The following is a 20,377-nucleotide window of genomic DNA, read 5'->3' as shown; positions in this document are numbered from 1 at the left end:
AGCTGGTCAGAGCTACATGACATTAAATAATAAAGTCAAACTAATCTGATAGCCAGCGGGAGAAACATAAAACAGAGTGAGGGAGGAAGAGAACAAAAGAGCGAGAGAGTAATAACACCAATCAGACAGCATTAGCAGAGCAGAGACCAGTAATTGGAGCTGTGAAGCGTGACTCATCGACAGCTAGCGAGACTTCACTCACACACACACACACACACACACACACACACATACAAAACCATCAACCACTTGTACCACTCTCCCTTTCTTTCTGTACTGCCATCTCTTATTCTCAAAGTAACTCACAGTCCTTCCTTTTTATGCACACTCACACACACACGTAAATGATCGCTCTCCCGCTTTTAATTCACAGACACACAATATTGTGCACGTCTGGATTCTTCACATCTCCACATCTTTCTCTTTCTCTAATCTAGACGCGCGTGCCATCACACACACACACACACTCTCCAACTCTCTGTAACACACGGACGCCGACGCACCCACGCAACAGAAATCCACAAACACTCTCTCCCCACCGGCTTGACATTCACACAGCGCTGCCAGCTTCGCCACAAAGGAGCTCCTTCCTGTGCTGCCCGCCCACCCGCCCGCCGCATCGCACACCATAATACCGAGAGAGAAAACATCTTTTCAGCCTTTCCGAGTGAGAGACAACTCAAGGAAAAGCGCCATCCCTCCCGTGAACGTCCCTCAAAATGTCCCCCTTTTTGGGCTTGCAATTTCCTCACACACACATGGGGAAAATGGTCTCGGGCAGGAGGTGGACAGGTTGCTGTGCTTGTGACCTTTCCACAGGAGTTTGGGACCAAAAGAGTGTCACAGCCGTGTGATTTGAGCCCATCTTTCCACCAACTACATTAAATCAACTGACGCAGAATATTAACATAAATATGTCTAAATTATTACTAATTGAAGTTCACACTTAGAAGCTACACTGATGCTTGAGCGGGCCCAGAACGTTAAAAAAAAAACCTATTACGCGGTAGCGACTCACAACCATAGAGATGTGTTTTGCCATGGTTCCGCTGTGACTACAGACCTCAAAATTCACATCATTAAATATGATGTCGGTTTTAAAGGAAACCTCTGTGGAAAATGAATAGGATTTGCACATATTCATCTCTGCCAGAGGCTGTGGTGAGTGCAGAGGGGGATTTTTTTTTTTCCACCTCCATACTGTAGATTAGTCTCTTTAGTGCCACTGAGACCATCACTTTCTGTATCCATGTTCAAGGCAAGGCAGCGATGTTGCTAATGTGCTTAGAGGGAATATTTGCACCACATACCGACAGTGCACTTCGACCACGTATGTCAGTTTTTTCGCCTGGTTTATCAACATTACTTGCTTGTATTTACTGTACAATATGGTGGTCCAAGGTCTGCAATGGATTAATTAGTTTAACATTTGATTTCGCTCTGTTTGCTGCTTCGATGATCAGTGCCCCATTGAAAATGTCCTACCAAGGTCCCAGCATCTGGAATTCAATTACCCCTAATTTAGTAAACGTTTCACTGGAGCTTTTGTAAGAAATTATTCATTGATAACTGCAAGTACCCTTTTACTATATGGTGAATTTGCTCTCACAGTAAAGTAATCTTGGGTTCGTACATGATAGCTACAGACAACAATCAGGCAATTTTGCTCCTTGAGATTTGATGTGTACTTGTTAAGGCGGAGCCACACGATAAGCCTCTTGGCTGTTTTGGTTCAGCTGATACATCTGTTATATCTGTAGGATTCTTGTTAAAATTGCTCCGTGATTTATTTATTTATTTATTTATTTTACATGTTGCTTTGTATTTTGGCATTGAGCAAATAACACAAACAGGGGAAAAGTATCCTGGTGAAAATGAGTGAAACACACTTTCAGTACCCGAGAATTCAGTTTAGTGGACAATCAAGAACTTTTCTTACTTCCTGCAAAGATTTACCAAAATTGACGGACTTATCATTAAAATTACCTTGAAATCCAGAGTTATTTGGGTTCATATTTGGCCAGGGCTGATGTCACTTTTGCAGTGTAAAGCATTGCAGACAAAGCAGAAAACCGGCCATTCACCCTCTATCCAGCGATCAGTGTTAAGCTCCCTGAACAAATTACAAACAAGATTGCTTAAATTGTTTATGTTTCCGAGTTACACTTTTTGATTCTCTTCAGCAGAGAATTGAAATCTTATGATGTGGCTGCCGTCCAGTCATTCCTTTTGCGTACTTGGTGCACTGGGAAGACTGTGATCAAGGCTTTCCTCCGGCTGCGTCTCTACAATACTCAGTTTCATCCTTTCATCTCTGTGACTGCATTCCTCCGTCTCTTCTTGCCTTCTTCTCCTTTCCATCTTGTCCTGTTTATCCCCTTTGCCCTTGTCCACTCTTTGCTCTACACTTTCTCCCTCTGCCCGGTCACTACGATGCACTCCGTCACTTGGTTCGATCCCTTTGCTCACTCCTGTCTTGTTGGTACATCCTAGATTAGGTCTTAGCGTTCGCAGATTGTCACCAGCCTCGGTAAAGTAGTTCTCCAGCTTTGCCACGGGTCCTTTATAAGAGAACAGATGCCCCAGATATGCCTGGGCGTACTGATCTGAGGTGATCAGGTCCAGGTTAATGGAGGAGGAAACAAGGGTGTTATCAGGCCCAGCATCTTTCCTTCTTCTCCCTGTGAAGTTCAACTCAGTTCAGTTAAATGCAACTTGAGGGAGACTGGCATGAGCAGTTTTTTCTTGGTTACCTAAAGAAAGTCTACCTGTCTCTGACTCCAAGGTGGACAGAGAGAGGGTCACGCTCTTTCCTGTCTCTCTGTCTGTCACAGTGAGTCCCGTCATGGATCCCTGCTCTGGCAGGGGGTCGTGCGATGCTGGAAGACCCCCACGACATTTCACGACACACACTGTATTAGACTTATATCGCCTATAATGAAGACGGGGAGGGGGGGGGGGGTTACATGATGGCAGGAAGAATTGGGTTGGATGAAGAAAGAAAACAGAAAAGTTGAGTCAACTTGGCATTTTATCACTCTTTTTCAAAACTGTCTCATTTCTTATTTTGTGGATGTGCTTAACTTCTCTCATTAGATGTGCTCTAAAAATGCATGTCGGGAAACCTGTATTGATCACAGCAGTATTATAGTGATGACATGTTGCTAGCTTAAAGGTTGAGGGTCTGTCTTTTGGTCACTGGGTTTAAAAACTCATTGATGAAAAAAAACGTTAAGTTTTGGCTTTCACGTTTTTCCCTTTTTACTCACATGCCGTTGATTATATCATGACTGCGCCTCCTGTCTCCTCCGATTTGGAAATTTCTACTGTAAGCATCAAGTCTAAATGTAAGCCGAAAGTTTAGGGCTAGACGTTCCTGACAGTCTGATGAGCTTTTTTGTGTTTTTGCCGTTATATTTGGAGCAGGCTGGAAAGCTGGTCTCACAGCAAACAGCAAGGCCCTGTGGTCAGTATGCTTCACCACTGTACGCTCCAGCTTCCACTGAATTTTTGTGTGTCTGCTGTCTGACGACGCGGCCCGAAAAAGTTCTTCAGTGTTTGTACTTGCACTTTATTTTGTGCACTTCCTTTCGCATGCCTGCAAAAGGGTGTCCACCCCCGGTACAAACCCCAGCTCCACCGAAACGCTGCAAATAGAATACAGACTGCCTGCACTGTGAGTGGCATATTTAAACTCCAAGTCATCACCATCATGCGGGATCAACACACTTGAGTCAGAGATGACCCTTTCACCCTCTCCCACTAAAACGTTGTTCTTTTAGACAGCTACATCCCAGCGAAAATGCCCAAGTCGGCCCCACGTGGGTCAGTGACAAGCAGGCATTTGTCCGAAAAGGGAAAAAAGAAAAAACAGAAAATAAAACTAAAATTATCAACGTCAGGAACCTGACCTTTCATGACTAAGTCACAGGGTAAGCAAGAGATATTACTCCCAACTTCTAGCCCACTTTGCCTCGTTAGTGACCCACATGTGCAGACACACGTGTGGTGTATGGAGCAAGTACCCGACAAACCCACTAGGGCATCCCATGGCCCTGCTGGCTGGGAGGCCGTTGAGAGCTTCCACTGTGGTCGGCCGCTGGATTGCTGCGTGCACTGTATTTACCTGTAAGCGGGTATGATCTGTGCGAGGTCTTCCTTGTACTGCTCCAGTGCTGCCCTCGCAGCCAGGGGTTCAACCTCACCCTCAAGTACAGCCAGGTGAGCCAACATCTGGGTGTGAAATGCCGCCCCACTGGCCCAGTGCCTCAGAGACCTGGAGAGAACAGACAGCGTAGGAACAAAACACACTCCTCACGACCACTGCTCATTGATTGATCTGCACAGTGTCCCACTAAATCCGACTAAACAGAACTCTTCTAGCCTCCATGCAGCTACTTTGTGCTCTTCTCTGCTTCCATGTCTGCCCCGTACTCTGCTCTACGGCACGTTAATCTGCTCAGCAGCTACTGCGCTGTCCCCTACTCTGTATCGTTCTTTACTTTCTTCCGCTCCCCTGTACTCTGCTCTGTGTTATGATGCCACCCTCTACTCTGCTGTACTCACTCACCTGGAATCGCAGTCTCCCCCCAGCATACAGGTCTTCAGCTGAGTGAGGGTGAGGCTGAGCTGGGCCTCGAGTCGGACGGAGTCCTGGATCAGCCTGTTTTTGTCACTCAGGTTGATTCTACAGCGTTTCAGGTACTCCTCCATCACCTCCTGGAGCTCCCAGACTCTCTGCTGGAGGCAGACATTCAAGCATGGAAATTGTAGGGTAGTAATTTTTTTTTTTTTGCTGTTGATTTTTGAATTTGTGGATTCATCACTTCATCAGTTTCTGTAGCTTTTTTTTACTTTTTTCCTTCTACACTAGAAATCACGATTTAACACTATTCATTAGCAGGCTTGTGAACATAGCTGGCTAAAATCTATCAGTAAATACAGTGTATAAAAGGCATTTACTCCATTTTAAAATTTCAGCAAGAACTCTTATCCTTTGGCAAATTCCCTTCATTATTTTCTATCGGGGGTTTTACTTGGCATGACGATGATCCCGCTGACTTCCCTTTCGCCCCCGCTGACTGCTTTGACGAGGTATAGGCCATGTCCATCACCATAGTAACCACCGATCCCACCAGGCCGGCCAGGCGCGGCTCATCCGCGAAGGTCGCCAGTCGGCCGATCAGATCCTTCAGGTAGGTGGGCGCCCGGTTCCCAATGCTGCCCTGCAGCTGGGCGAGGAGAAATAGACAGCAAGGTTCACGGCACGTTTAAATGGTAGCAGAACGCCAGCATACTGTCTCTTACCGTCAGTCTCAAAATAAAAACGTCAGCAGAGTAGACCGCCCTCCCTTCTTTTTAAAAAGGAGTGAGAATGGCATCGTTTTGTGGTGCTGGTCCTCGTATGGAGTCGTAACCTCCTCACAGTCCGCAAGCACCAGGACCACACTGCTTACACTGAACCGTGCTTCATTTTGCACAATCGCTCTCTCTTTCTTAACCGCCTCAAGGCCACAACATCTGGATTCACAGGTGAAATCTACCAGCTGTTGACCCTCTCACGCTACTTTCGGGTCACCTGTGGTTTCTCGTACTCACTCTCCTCGTTGTCTCCTCAGTATTTTTTTTTTTTTGCTCATGAGCAGCATCATCATCATCATCATCATCATCATCACCACCACCACCACCACCACCACTTACACACACACCGCCATGCTTTCTTTTTAAAAAGGAGTGAGAATGGCATCGTTTTGTGGTGCTGGTCCGTGAGTCGTCATAACTCTCTCCTCCCCAAGCAACCCAGGACCACACCACCACACTGAGTCCTGCTTCATTTTGCTTTCTCTCTCTCTTTCTTTTTTTCCTCAAGGCCACAACATCTGGATTCAGGGGTGAAATCTCTAGGCTGTTGACCCTCACGCCACGCTTACTTTGGTCACCTGTGGTTTCTCACTCCTCTCTCTCTCCTGTCTCCTTTTTTTTTCTCATCAGCATCATCATCATCATCATCATCATCATCATCATCATCATCATCATCATCACCACCACCACCACCACTTACACACACACCGCCATGCTTTCTTTTTAAATCTCGTTAACCTGCTGCAGTTGTTCCTGGAGGCGGGACCGCGGGTCAAAACACTCATCGTGACTGGCCAGGAGGAGAGGGTGGACGACTCCCAGGTCAGGTACGGCGCCGCCTTCCAACATGGCCTCGTAGAGGACGGAACCGACTTCATCCCTCACGTGAGGACGCGCGCCCTCCGACGAGAACACCTGGCCCATGTTGAGCTTTGCATCGGCGTGCGTGCAGTGACAACGCTGGTCGGTATTCCTAATTCGTTGCAGCGCCTGGGAAAGACGAGGAAACAGGGGGAAAATACTAGACTGATGTACACAAACGAGCCTTCAGCACTGGGGAGCCGGTGCCGACAGCGAACCACGTGCCCGGATGACATGACAGCGTAATAACGGTCAATGTCTTCCCTCATTTTTCTTTTTCAATTGGACATATCACATAATATACTACGACCTCAAGGGTTTTAACACAAGTTGTGGATGTCTTAAGAGTCCGCACATGCAAAAACGTATCTATTTAATTCATCACGTAACCGGGGACATAGCCTTTTTATTTTCCCGAATACCTCTGAAACGGGATCCTGACATTTCACGGTGACATTCAGCAGCGGGCTGGGTTCGGGCCAGGCGGCCTCTCCCCGTCCCTTCGCGGCCCCATTCTTCCGCCTCCGCCCCCTGCGGTAACGAGACTGACCAAGACAACACGGGAGCAGACCGTGGCTCAGCAGTAAACCCACACCGCCCCCTAGCCGCGGAGAGCGGGCAATGCCGCTAGTGTGGGTGCCCGCCCAGGTTTGGTCCAACGGAATCTCCATCCGTCCGCCGCTCATGCGTGGAGAGCTAAAACCTCCGAGAATCGTTATTTTGCACTCTTTCTTGCAGTGTTATCTTTAAGTGAATGTATGATGAAATTAAACTAATCATCCTTGTGCCTGGGGGGAGGGGGGGGGCTCCCTGGAAGGAGCCAGAGGTCCTTGGAAATTAAAGTAATAGCTACAAAAGTCTTCATGGCTGTCAGAGCATTGAAAATTTAGGCCAAGGGCTTTTCAACTTTTTTATTTAGCTAAATGGAACAGTGGCCTTGGTGGGGGTGCGATGTTGACTTTTTTTAATTGATAAAATTTGGGCCGAGGGGATTTGGGATTTTCCGTGGTGCGGGAGATGTTCTTCGTTAACTGGGACATGGGCTTGTGCACTCACAGGCCTCGGAGTTTCGTGTGTGTAACAGCTGTAGCTAAATGAAATGCCGCACACAGAGGCGTGGACAGTAGCTCGGGTTAATTTGGACGATCAATCATTTAGGTTAAACTTGTGAGACACTCCTGCCCATATTGTAACCGTTTTTTTTTTTTTCACATTTTATAAAAATATTTATTCTCCCTTCCAATCAGTATGTTCAGGTATGTGATGTCATTTCGCAAAAGCAGCATATGCCATTTTGTGTGCTGATCTCTAAAGGAGTGGAAGCCGTGCCAAGCACTATTTTTGTTATTTTTGCGTCATTTAGTGTTTGCAACACAGCTGATGGTGGATGGACTTAAGAGTTTAAATCAAAAAATTAAATGACTATGTGTAATATTAAGGGGGTCACTCATTGCGACAAACTAACGGAGAATTGTCGCCCGACTTCGCATTTCCCCCAAGGCCTGTGGAGCATTTTAGCATCTTTCAGCTCGTTGTTTCGGTTTTCCAGCCCGTAAACTTTTACTGTTTTGGTTCAGTCTCACCGCCGCTGTTAGCCACGGCAGGCGCCTGCTGAAAAAGCGCTGATAAACCCAGCGAATGCTACCTGCCCAGCACCAAACAGCAGGCAGCCGAAAGTAGCATTAGGCTAGTTAACAATGTGGAGGTTTTCGCTGCTTAAGAGTCGGATATTTCCCTCGAGAGTTGGCGGAGACCAAACCAGAGCTCGAAGGAAAGTAGATATTATAGATAATAAACAACTGTTTGCTAACATTAGCCATATTAACTTCATAAGGTGATTGCACGCCAATGCTGTGTTTACAACCTCTTGTAATGGCACCCGTCGTTCAAGCAGAGTTTTCATAGCAGGTCATGTCAAAGTTGCTGGCAAAGGTCCGGGGAGGGAGTCGCTGACTATACTCATCTGCTGTCCTCCTGCCCAGTTTTCTAAAAATACTGGACAGAGATAAGCGAAATTACGGATGTTATGTGTCAGTGCACTCTCTCTTTGGGGCCAGAGCGCTTACCTTACTTACAGTACATCTTTAAAGTTGTAAGAGTTGCGGCGCTTCGGCAGATAAGATAAATTGGCTGAAACCAACTGCACCACAAATAGGAAAAGAGACCGTTTGTCATGGAACACACTTTGACATATCCCAGTAGGAGAAGAACAGGTGTGAATAATAACGTGAACGATGGCTGAATTCCATTTAGCTGATGTCACCTGTGAAAAATGGCCTAAGGAATGAGTTGATCATTGAAATTCACAAAAACGGAGATTAATAACTCAGATGATTAGAAATTCTGTTAATTTATTCGAAGTGAGATGGAAAAGGATTTTGCCGTAAGTAAAGCATGGTGTCGTAGCAAAACCGACAATGATATGCTGGTGTTTCAAAAACTGAAGACAGCAAATCTTTAAGCTACACACAAGCAGCCAGGATACAAATCACACATGGACCAACACACACCCAATTTCTTTCTTCCCCTCCTCCCTCTCTCCATACATCTTCCTCTCCCTCCAGTCTGCTTTCCGGCCTCCCGCGCTCTTCCCTATTTCACGAGTTATTGTTGATTTTGATAGCTTCTGCCAGTTTGATGCAGTGTTTACTGGTTGAGCTCTGCTGCTGGGAGAATGTGTATCTCTCTCTCTCTTCCTCTCTTTCCGTCTCACTCTCGCTCTACTCTCCCCGTGGATGCTTCGCCCCGTTGACACACTTCACACTCCTCTGAGAGCAGTAAATATTTAAATGTGCTCACGTCACAGACATACACACACACACACACACACACACATCAGAACTGAGAAATGGGCATGGGTGCACCCATACATGGTTAAGTGGTGGAAATTCAGTCCTCCCTCTCTTTCTCTCTCTCTCTCTTTTGCTCTGATTTTTTCACTTTGTCCCTTTGTAAAGGTCTCATTTCCATCTGACAGTGAAGTGACGATAAAAGGAGAGAAAGAAGAAAAGGAGGGCAGGAAAGAACTGGCGAGAAAAAAGAGAGAGAAAGGACAAGGGAGGCGCAGAGACAAGAATAGGAAACGGTAGGTAGATAAAAGAAAAGGAATAAGAGATATTCCTTTGATGATGAAAAAAGAGAGGAGTTGGAGGAGAATGACAGGTGGATTCAACCTACCTCACACACACACACACACACACGGTTGTGTTTCCATCCCTTTAGAGGACAAACATTGACTCGTATTAATTTCAAGGAGACTTACCCTAACCCTTAACCTAACATTAAACCAGGTCTTTACCCTACAATTCACGTTATGGGGACTTGCTTTGTGTCCCCACATGGAAGTTGAGTCCCCACTATGTGATTTTTTTTGTAAACAGATTTATGTCCCCCACAACATGGGTAACGCAAACCCACAAGACATGCGTACACTCAAATAGTCTGGCCTTTTAAATGGCAGCGCCCCTAGGATCAGTCATCGCACGCAGAATGCGTAGTTTACAAGAGAACGCCGCTTGAAGTTCAAGTTTAATTTTCAGTTTCAAAATACAGGATTCATGGAGTGGACCTACGGCGCTTACATCATGTGAGGGTGGGTCTCTGTACACACTATGTGTATAGATCAGCCACTGAGCACAGTCAAAGACAAAGACAAAGTTAAGTTACGGTAGGTGTGTGTCCATATGTCCATGTCAGAAATCCTCACCGCTGAAACCCACTGACAAACGACCCTATTTTGTCTCAGGGATCAGAGGGAAACCATACTGAGCATTTCTGTGTGCTGAACATGCGGGCTACGTGATATATTTTTTTACCTGTGTGACCGGACTTCACGCTTGGACATTAACGGTCTCTTGTTACTGTAGCGCTTACGTGCACATGTTAACTTGTTTGGCAAAAGTCTCTCAACACGAGAGCCACTCACCTTCATCTCTCCCAGGCTTCAGCCAGCCCCAGTTAAGTTTGTTATCACGTGATCTTGTGCGCAGAAAAATGCTTGTTCTTGGTCTCCCCTCACCCCAACGTTGTGTGTTTTTTTTTGTTGTTTTTGTTTTGTTGTTTTTTTTTTGGTTTGGTTTTTAATTGCAAGGGACAATCGGTGAATAAATGAGAAGTTACAGAAAATATAGGGAGACTGGATGCTACCTCACTCTACAAATTACATCATATCTGGCTATAGAGCTGCTCTGACTCCCAAATTTTGTTGGTAATAACTAAATCACCACTTGGTTTTCACCAGGTTTGTTATTTCATTAATACAACAAATGGGAATTCTGTCACGTTAAGGTCATATATGCACTTGTGGGTCTGCTTGTGTTTATTATTATCTATGCAGAACTTTAAATCTGTACTTTTGTACACTGTTTATATTATTGTCACCTTCAAAACTCATCAGCCTTGAGCTCCACATAAACACTTTGTAGCCGAAGTTGCACTAATTAGTTCAATATGATGAAGTAATAAAACAAACCTGCTGTTTTCTTTGCCCTCCTCTATGCATACTATTGATCCGTCTCCCTCCATTTCTTTTTTTTAATTCTCTGCCTCTTTCCCGTCCTCATCATTTCTCTCCTTCCCTTTTCCTCCATCCTCCCTTTTCTGTCTTCTTTATCTGCCCCCCTCTCTGCATTTATCCTCCTCCATCCGATCATTTATGGGGTGTGGAGGAGAATAAAAACATGCTTAATGTACAGTTATATATCATCCCATGGCTGGTGTGCCAGACAGCATCCATTTTGTGAAGCTGTTGTGTTCACTTCGCAGAAGTGGGGCTAATTATTGCAAATGCCAGCCGTTGAAAGGAGTATTAATGTCTTGTTTCCACATGGATACGTCCAATGTTATGGTGCTGATGAAAAGTAGTCACAGGCTAAACTTTAAAAGAGAACAAGGTAAAATCCCCAAAAAAATCCAACTTTAATTTTAGTCAAAGCTGTCCCTGACTAAAGGTACTGTAATCGTCATCCATCTTGCAGCCCAATAAAGTTAATATCTGCCGCATTCCTATGTAACAGGGCCACCGACTGCAAGATGCTGGATGTAATTATGTGACCCACAATGTGTCCACTGTTTTTGACCATAGAGAGGCTAGATGAACAGATGAACCTGTTTGATATCACAAAGATATCAAAGGTGTTTTTTAGATAACAACAATATGGAAAAATGAACGACAAAAGCCATTTGTCAAATAAATGTAATATAGCGGACAAAGGATTAGCACATTGATGGTTCCCAGAGGATTAATCCTACTGGCTTTGGTGATCCCCTGACTTTATCTCTAGTGCCCCCATGAAGCTGACATTAGTGGTTTAAGGTGAAATCTCTCCACACAAATATCAGCAAGTCAACATCGCCACGGTTCGCATCTTAGCATGTCAGCATGCTGATGTTAGCATTTAGCTCGAAGCACTGCAGTGCCTAAACGCAGCCTCACAGAGCTGCTCGAATGGCTGTAGACTCTTGGTGTTGTTTAAACAGTTTCCGTCATGCGATCTGGCACCCTTAGCAGTCCAGCGATGAAGATGGAATATTATATAGAATTAATATTAACAGCTGAATACAGTCCACTGGCAAACTGATCTGCTCAATGCAAATTTCTCTCATCCGCAGAGTAGATGAGAACTTTCAGATGGTCATTGTCTCAGATAAGGTTATTATGGTTCTTATGGCAGACTATGGTGGCCGTCATACTGTAGAAGAGTATTCACAGTAATAAATGTTTCAGTGTGAGTCTGTTTGTCTTTTTGGTGCTTGGATTACTTAAAAATGAATCAATTTTAGGGGTTTACTGGTAATCAGTTGTCAAACGCCGGTTACTCATTTGGGAATTTAACGTGCCCCCCAAATCTTTATATGAATCTGATGGGTTATCACTTGGAAAATAAAAAATGCAGGGAAATGATTCAAATCAAATCCTCACCCACTGAGGCACTGACATACCCATGTTGGCTCTTAAATAAATATATTCATCAGCCGAAGTAAGGGGATTGTATACATGTTCGGGGTCATTCAAATGTCAGGCAGAGAAGAGCGGAAGATTAAAAAGTGTTAGAGAGAGTGTGACGGAGCAGGAGGACAGACAGAGATAAGAAGGGGATTAGAGAGTGACGCGCTGAGACACAGGTGGACGATCTCTCTGACTCCAATAAGTGCAGAGAAAAAATGAGATTGTGCGGTAGCCATTATTTCTGCTGTACGGTTTATCCGAGATTTCCTGCCAACTGTGGAGGAACACCTGTTCAGAGCTGGCTCCAGGTAATACTCTGCAACAGAGGTGTGTGTACTGTGCTTGAACCGCTGTCTATTTAATGTGTGTATGTGCCTGCACTTGCACATTTGCAGTTGTTGATTTTTTCTTGAAAGTTTTTCTTTGTGCGTGTCTGAATACCTAATGTGTGCACCGAGGCATTTGGGTATTAAGTCTGTGTGTGTGTGTGTGTGTGTGTGTATGTGTGCTGATAAGAGCTCTCACTTCAATCCATGTATTAGATAAAGTCACAAAATGAAGGCTTGTTGAGCTGCTGTATCACATTAACAGGCCATTATTACAAAGAAAATCGATGTGAACAAGTGACCAGGTGACACATTTTCACGTTCACATTCGAGATAAATGCTGCGGGTAATAAAATACGTTTCCGGTTTTAGTGACTTTTTCACGGGTGTAAGAGAGACCCCTGCTGGCCAAGGCTGGTCACCGCAGCCCGATGACGCAATTTCCGTTTCCGGTGTAAACAAAAAAAAACTCCAATATGGCGGAATTTCGGAACCCTACTATGACCGTCCGTGGACACTGAGGAACATTATACAAAATAATGACGGAACCGAGAAGTGGAGCGGGGTCAGTTCGCTACTACTGCACCGCCGGCAACGGGATGGAGCCTTTCTTAGTGGACGAGGTGACGAGGAAGCTGGCAGCTGAAGATGTGGGTATTTCTTGTCAGTACGAGTGAAGACACCCCCCCCCCCCAAACCATATTTCAGTCTCTTTTCTCGACATACTGTTTGAAGCTTCAGTGTGAGGTTTTATAACGTATTAGAACACTATTTCCAACACGGTTTTTTAGGTTTTCACCTAACCCTGAGCATGAGACAAAGGTATGTAGCCGGCTTACTTTGAAACTTAGCCCCGAGTCTAAACGTAAGATTAAACTACTACGCATACTGATGCTAGTACCATAAGATGCTGGAAACATCCTGGTCCACGTTGACATGATGGCATCACATCATTTATGCAGTTTTTTCCAGCTGCACATTCCTGCTGACATCCTCAGGCTATTATTTAAGACACATAACAGTTTATATATGATGCTAATAATGTACGTTTTTAAAAAATGTAGACAAAAATAAACTTTTAATGCCAGGCTTTTTGAGGGCCCTCCTCAAGTTGGGGCCCAGGGTTCTGTTCCATTATACCTCTCACTAATACGCCCCTGGTTAGTTTTAGAGAATTTGGTAGACAGAGGTGTGAAAGACACAGCCAGTGAGAGTAATGTTTCATTTTATGGAAATATATTATTATTTAGGATATTAGTGGTGGTGGTATCAGGTGAGATGACTGTTAAATATTGACATCGGTGTCTGCCTCAACAATGCAGTATTGGCCAGTTCCAGATCAGATTTTCAGTGTTTCATTAAAGGATTCTTCAACAGGATACTTGTGGACAAGACAACTGCTGAATAGTCCTTAAATTTCAGGATTGAGCTAATCATTAAACACTGGTCTTGCTCTTTTTGCTGTTTTGCATGTCCAGGTGTGTCAGATGCCAGGTAAAGTGTTGTTCAGCTCCTCTGCGAAGATCGACAGAGTCAGTGGGCTAAAGGCTGCAGAGAGACTCTTCCTCCTGTTGAAACACGACTCGCCTGTGCAGTTCTCTGCCCACACCAGCTCAGGTACCAGCCGGACACATCAAGTACACAGATGCATGAAACGCAAAACACGTGGAATACCTTGGCATATATTAAATTGTATGCCTGTTTTTCAGTTCTTGTTCTTAAAACTATATTAATTTCTATCAATTTCAATTTAAACCCTCCGGTCAGAGGGAAATTCAAATGCTCAAATCACCTTGGACGATTTGGATGTTTTATTTAATATAATTGAAAAGATGTGATTTTATTCACACCCCAAATTCACAAGAATGATTTCATAATAATGATTCTTCTACATCACTTAAAGAAAAGTCCCAAAGGGGAACATAACTTCCTTGGAATTCTGGGCCTAATTAATATTCTTGTATCGGCTTTTGATTTGTGTTCTTTGTGATTATTCATAGCAAAGGCAGCCTCTGTGCTGCGGTCCAGACTGTTGGGTCATAGGAGTCAATGGCACAGTGCTGTATTGACATGGAGCTGCCTGCAGAGGGAGCTATCCAACAGAAGCACTACTGTCAACACATCACGCACTGCCCCGGGTGTGATGGGGAAGAGGAAAGGGGAGCAGGGGAATCGAGAACAGAGGGAAGAGGAGGAGAAGTGCAATGTGGAGACTGGAAAGAGTACAGTAGCGCAGAGGGAGGAGGAAGGTGGGGCCAGGAGGCTGAGAAGTGGCGAAGAAAATGGAGCACAGATACTGGAAACGAAGAGAAAAAGAGAGACAGTACAGAGAGAGGAAAAGATGAGCAGAGAAACCGGTGGAGTTGAAGCCCAGACACTGGAGAAAAGGATAAAGAGGGATAATGAAGAGGAGTCCAGTAGTGACAAAAGTGTAGAGAAACAGAGGACTTCTGACAGAGAACGAAAGAGTGAGGACAAAAATGGTGAGGAGAGGAAGATGGTTATGGAGTTTAGTAGCTGTAGACAAAATGTAGAAAAAGGAATTATATCAGAAACTGGTTTGCATTGCAAAGGATCAGTTGGTGTCCACGCAGCAGCAGGAGCAGACCACAATGTGGATAGTAGCAGCGGGAAGATGGATGACATGGCAGACGACTGTGCTCTGGAAAATGTGGAACATGGTAATTTGATTTGTCTTTGCTTTATTTTTATGTCAACATACATTATTTGAGTTTTTAGGACTGACATATTTTCATGTCCTTGACTGATTTCTTTCTTTTTTCTGTTTTTTTTTTTTTTCTCCACGTTTGCCTCCATGTAATTAAGTAAAGACTACTGGAGGAGAAGAGAAGACACTACAGCCACCCAGCATAAATAAATCAGAGGTTACTTCCTCTTCCCCGGTCTCTTTTCGGATCAGCTGCAAGTGTACTGGATCTCTGTCCCGATACTTCAGCACACAGGTAGGTTAGGATGTAATAAAGAACATAAAACACACTTAGTTTGAGCTTTGTGTAGTCTTCAGTATGTGGACACTGTATGAAGTGTTAAATTATTCAAATCATGTAGTCGAATGGCAAATCTCTCCATCCAATTCCATAAATAACTTTATATAACTGTGCGTTCCGATGAATATTGTGTGTTTGCGTAATACATCTAATACAGGACGTGAGCAAATTGATTGGAGTAGGCTTGGGCAGACTGCTGGGCTGGAAGGCTGATCTGAAGAATCCACAGTTGGAGGTAAACTTCTTACTGTGTTGAAAAATATTCCTGATTGTATTGATTATGGGGTTAGTGTGGCCGAGCTATTAAAATGATAATGTTCTGTATGTCTTTATAGGTGTAACTATTAATATTTTCAAAGTATAAATAAACTCTCTTTGGATAATGGTGATGGCAGAAACTCTCCGCTATCCTGTCTGTCCTTTCAAATGTCACATCATTAGCTGTTTTTTTCTTTTTCTCCAGATAAATGTTTGTTTGAGTGATGACCACTGCCTGTTGGGAATTCCACTGACCAGGTAACTGACTGAAACTTTTTCTCTACCGTATGCTGACTGTACGCTGTCAAAGCTGCTGAACGTAGCCAGTCTCTTACAGAATGTAATAGTAATAGTCTCTGTGTTTTGAATGTGCTTCCTCTGCTGCAAGTGAAACTTTTCATTATTTTTGTGTGCCATTGCCATAGTTTCTATTGTTTTTTTTGGTGCTGTGGCCTCTAGCCTCACTTGGTAGCCAGAACCCAGAATCACTTAGACATGGTGGCGGGTTATGGACCTGTTTCTTATTGCAGCTTTGATTAAGTTGATAAGCAGTCATAGGTTAAGGGTCCCACTTCTTTCCCTTCAGGTTACCGCTGTCTAACCGGAGCTACATTAAAACCACAGGACTGAGGTCTACAATAGCCTGGGCTATGGCTTCACTGGCTCAGATACAGGTACTAACACACACAGCTGCTAGGTGCCTGCTGCTATATTCTTTATTATGTGTGCACATTTAGAACATTTATGAAAATCTATCAGGAAACCCCTTTATTGGGGGACGCTTTTTTATGTCTGCAAATCAGAAGGCATCATAAAATAATACAAGCAAAGGGCCTTTTTTCCTCTCCACTGTACCATTCTGCCATTCACAGTTTTCCTATGTTTTACCAGTCCTCTAAAAGAGCAAGGCGGTCTCAGACTCTTGAGATGTGACCATTCAGTCTTAAAGTTGCTATGCTAAAGCTATCCTCATTTTCAAACTTTTATGTCCCAGATGTTTGTTGTCCATAACTTGACAGTCTGTCTGCTAATGCATTTGCATGCTCACCGGTGAGACTGGGATGTAATATCGCCCCTCAGTCACAGTCGCACTGTACGCGGTTGACTCACCGTATGTACTGTATGTTATATCCTGTTTCCCAGCCAGGTTTCTTTGTAGTCGACCCAATGTGTGGGGTGGGAACCATCTTAACAGAAGCGGCGCAGGAACACCAGGTCAGGACAGAAAACCACACAGCGCTCCTGTATATCTGCTCGAGTGTAGAAAAGTCTGAAGAGTGAATTGTTTAGGTTTTAAAATGTTTTTGGAATTTGACCAAAACATATAAAATGTTTGAAAAATGGTCCGGTCCTGGTACACATGATGACACATTTAACACAGTTGTTGACCTGTTGTTTGTTTCACATGTATTGGATGTTAATGCGAAGAATAATGTTCAGATGTGCCCTGATACTGTCTAATTGTTATATTTCCTTGACAAAGTTAGTGCACATTTTATATGATTGAATTGATTTATGTTATTGATTGCTGTGATTTGACAAATCATCTCTGGTCTCACTGGAAATGTCAGAAGTTTTCATATCATCATAAAGAGTAATACATTGTGTCTGATTTTTAGTAATAATAGACAGCATGCACTTGGAACACCGCAATTATAATCTGATGTCTCACTTTCATTGGGATCTTCAGGCTGCCCGTTTCCTCGGTACAGACATTGATGATAGACAGCTGCAGAAGGCCAATGAGAACATAGAGTTTGCCGAGGTCGGAAACAGGATACAGCTGCTGAAGGCTTCATCTATGGGTAGGAAACCCGAACTAAATAGTCACCAAAACGATGTAAATTTTATGATGTCCTTAAACCATTTATATTTTTTTGGTATTAACCTAATGTTTATATCCAGAGAGACCTACAGTGTGTGCTTCTGTAAAACAAATTTGAATTTCAGGATTGTACAAGAGTTGTACAGTAAAGTTTTGTATACCATAGTAAATGGTCAAAAGGTCAAAGGCCAAGACTACAATATTTTGACAACAGATGTCAAAGATACTCCTGTGACCCTGAAGTCATGGTCATCAGTTACTCAAATACATGCAAAATAGTTTTTAAAGTATTGGCTATATTTGGTACAGGCGTTGGGGTTTTATTAAAGTAACATACACATACCCAACCCATTCCAATGTACACGGCACATGATTCAGCAAAAGATATCACACAAACAAAAAAGTCATTTTGCTATACTCACATTTCATCATCGTATGAATGCCACGTCCGGGGGTTTTATGAAGCCTGCCTGTTTTCTATGTGTTTCTGTGGACAGTAGTTTATACACACAATTAATTAATAAAATGGCATAATTTATACTTTGAAATATGGAATGCAGGCGCTTAGAAAAATACATTCCCTTTTTGTATAAAAGGAAATGTCTGCTTTTTGGAAAAACTACACATAAACATAAGATTTGGCTCAAATTGAAATATGTTATGATTGCTTTTTAAGTATTGCCAGCATCTTCAATTAGTAGCTGGCAAACTGCAAACACTTACAAATGGAGTCATTAATGTCTTACAGAAACTGAATCAATAAATTCAGATGATGATGACTTTTACTTAATTCATGTGTGGGTTTTAGAAATTAAACTCTTTATTTAGTTCACTGGGGATCCAAGGCTACATGTTTTGGATGGGAATCAGCGAGTGGGCGGTGAGCGTGAGCCCTGCTGTCATGTGCTGAACTACCTCTTGGCTTGTCTGTCCTGCTCTGTGTGCGCAGTGCTGCCTCTGCCCAGCGCCAGTGTAGACGCTGTGGTGTGTGACCTGCCATTTGGCAGGAAGTTCGGCGCCAAAACGAACATGGCTGCCAACCTGCCAGTCATTCTCACTGAGATGGAGAGGTTTGTGTCCCTGTGTGTCTGTTTCAGTTGTTTCCCTTTAGAAATGTTCAGTGAATCAGATAATTTAACAACTTTGTGTGTGTTCGTTTACTGTGCATAATTTTTAGTATATGATTCAAGTTGCATAACAGTATAGTATATTTAGAAAATAATACATTTTGTCCTGTTATTTTGAAAGTAAAGCTAATTCCTTTTTACTTATTAGAAATTTTACTAGTGAATAGCAAAAAAAAAACAGTTTCCCACTGCGGTCCCAATGATTTTGCTTATATCAAGCTGTTTGCGAGTATCTAATATGATGTGTGCATGTTGGTATGTTTGTGTTGTGTAGTATTTTTTTTTGAAAATTTTCAAATAAGCATGAAAAAAATATTGTCTCTCCAAAAATGAGTTATAACTGAAGTTGATTTAATGAATGTTTGTGTGTCTAGAGTCCTCTGTGTTGGTGGTACCCTGGTTCTCCTCCTGAGTCCTCAGTTATCCTGTATCCTGAAAAAACTCCTGGCACAAAAAGACACGGAACCAACGTCTAACCAGGAAACAAAGCCTCAAACTGGAATACAACACTGCCAAGCTCCTTCTCTATCTTCCAGAAAGCAGCAGACTTTCCAAATCCACCAGGGGGTCAAATCCTCACCTACGCAGGGAACGGACACTCAGTCTGGGCTACAGCACAGTCTGCCTCCCCCCCTCTCCTCTCTGAAGCACCAGGCAACTCTGAGAGTTAGCTTAGGCGCGATAGATGGACTTATCCATAAATATGTCAAGATAGATGCTTGATCAGTGTTGATGGAAGTCACATTTCAGAGTAGAAGTTGTTTATTTTGTTACTTATTGTGAAAAATAAGTAGTCATATTGAAATGCCATGTTTTATTATAAATACTCTTTACCATGTTTTTTTATGTGGTTCACTACTGTTTTTTATTGTGAATGTTTTGAAGAAATATATATATTTTTTTAAAACAATGTTGAATTTTGAGTTGTGTGAGCTGAAGGATTGGAAGGTAAATCCTTTATCCACCTTCCGTTTCTACATTTAGTTTACATTCAGAACTGTATTTGAATAAAGCCAACTTTTGGTGTAGGTCTTGGATTGTGCTTTTAAAGGATACAGCTGGCGTTATACTGTGTTCTTATTGTCGACCAATTCAATGGTAAGACCAAAACAGACAATTTCCCAGTTTGTCCCTCAAAACTGGGCAAAAGCCTATTAGTTCCTACTGCAGATGTATAATGTTCACAAACATATCCTTTTTTAAAAAGGCTCAGTAATTTTCTAAAATAGAGAGGCTATGTAGTTTTTTGCAAACGCTACTCAAACAAGAGTAAACAGTGCAATTGTTGGGGACTATTATTAGCTTCCAACAAAGACATGCTTGTTTTTCTAGCTGTGTGACTCATTAGTGTGTTTAATAGTTTTGGACAACATAGGAGGTCTACGGCACAGCTATGTCAGGCTTTCGCTAAACAGACAACATTTGTTAGGATCAGTTCATTGTTGATTTTAGTCTTCTGTCGACAATCAGAAAAATATGGAATATTACCAGTCTGATCCTTAAAAGCAGGGTACAGATAGGTTCCACTAGGGGGCCATTTTCTGAACATCGTTCAACGGGGGACCGACATGGTTGTATGTGTTTTATATGGTTGTAATTTATTTTTGAATATTTTATTTCTTTTAAGAATAAAACAGAGTTATAAAACTTGTTGTTTCAGCGGA

General features: G+C 43.1%; 2 protein-coding genes across 3 annotated transcripts; one reads left to right on the top strand and one right to left on the bottom strand.

The window, feature by feature from the left end:
- Nucleotides 1-621: 621 nt before the first annotated feature.
- LOC120796668 lies at nucleotides 622-6,908 on the bottom strand. The gene is made up of 7 exons (XM_040139707.1): nucleotides 6,645-6,908; nucleotides 6,100-6,351; nucleotides 5,037-5,231; nucleotides 4,571-4,740; nucleotides 4,127-4,276; nucleotides 2,769-2,932; nucleotides 622-2,681 (listed from the first exon to the last, which is right to left on the bottom strand). Exons 1-7 carry the CDS (start codon nucleotides 6,906-6,908, stop codon nucleotides 2,221-2,223), a joined length of 1,656 nt encoding a protein of 551 aa, XP_039995641.1. The 3' UTR covers nucleotides 622-2,220.
- A 2,220-nt stretch (nucleotides 6,909-9,128) lies between these two features.
- Nucleotides 9,129-20,336, top strand: thumpd2 (THUMP domain containing 2). Of its 2 annotated transcripts, none has more exons than XM_040139363.1 (11): nucleotides 9,129-9,307; nucleotides 13,974-14,112; nucleotides 14,496-15,176; nucleotides 15,322-15,458; nucleotides 15,661-15,738; nucleotides 15,967-16,019; nucleotides 16,348-16,435; nucleotides 16,905-16,976; nucleotides 17,452-17,566; nucleotides 18,536-18,656; nucleotides 19,088-20,336. In XM_040139363.1, the coding sequence occupies exons 2-11, from the start codon at nucleotides 13,983-13,985 to the stop codon at nucleotides 19,434-19,436; spliced, it is 1,824 nt and encodes a 607-aa protein (XP_039995297.1). In that variant the 5' UTR covers nucleotides 9,129-9,307; nucleotides 13,974-13,982; the 3' UTR covers nucleotides 19,437-20,336. The 2 variants fall into 2 exon arrangements, with proteins under 2 accessions (XP_039995297.1, XP_039995296.1); XM_040139362.1 differs by lacking the exon at nucleotides 9,129-9,307 and adding an exon at nucleotides 12,931-13,145.
- The last annotated feature ends 41 nt before the right edge of the window (nucleotides 20,337-20,377 follow it).

Source organism: Xiphias gladius, chromosome 11 (assembly GCF_016859285.1).
Source record: "Xiphias gladius isolate SHS-SW01 ecotype Sanya breed wild chromosome 11, ASM1685928v1, whole genome shotgun sequence".
In the NCBI taxonomy this organism is placed as follows: Eukaryota; Metazoa; Chordata; class Actinopteri; order Istiophoriformes; family Xiphiidae; genus Xiphias; species Xiphias gladius.
This window is presented reverse-complemented; position numbering and strand designations above follow the sequence as displayed.

Coding starts and splice junctions, on each gene's coding strand:
- LOC120796668 (XM_040139707.1), bottom strand. CDS start 6,908: ATGAGCGGCGGACGGATGGAGATTCCGTTGGACCAAACCTGGGCGGGC. Junction 6,352..6,644: donor GTCAGGATCCCGTTTCAGAG/GTATTCGGGAAA, acceptor CGTCTTTCCCAG/GCGCTGCAACGAATTAGGAA. Junction 4,277..4,570: donor GGGGGAGACTGCGATTCCAG/GTGAGTGAGTAC, acceptor TGTTCTCTCCAG/GTCTCTGAGGCACTGGGCCA.
- thumpd2 (XM_040139362.1), top strand. CDS start 13,035: ATGACGGAACCGAGAAGTGGAGCGGGGTCAGTTCGCTACTACTGCACC. Junction 15,177..15,321: donor TCTGGAAAATGTGGAACATG/GTAATTTGATTT, acceptor CATGTAATTAAG/TAAAGACTACTGGAGGAGAA. Junction 16,020..16,347: donor TTGGGAATTCCACTGACCAG/GTAACTGACTGA, acceptor CTTTCCCTTCAG/GTTACCGCTGTCTAACCGGA.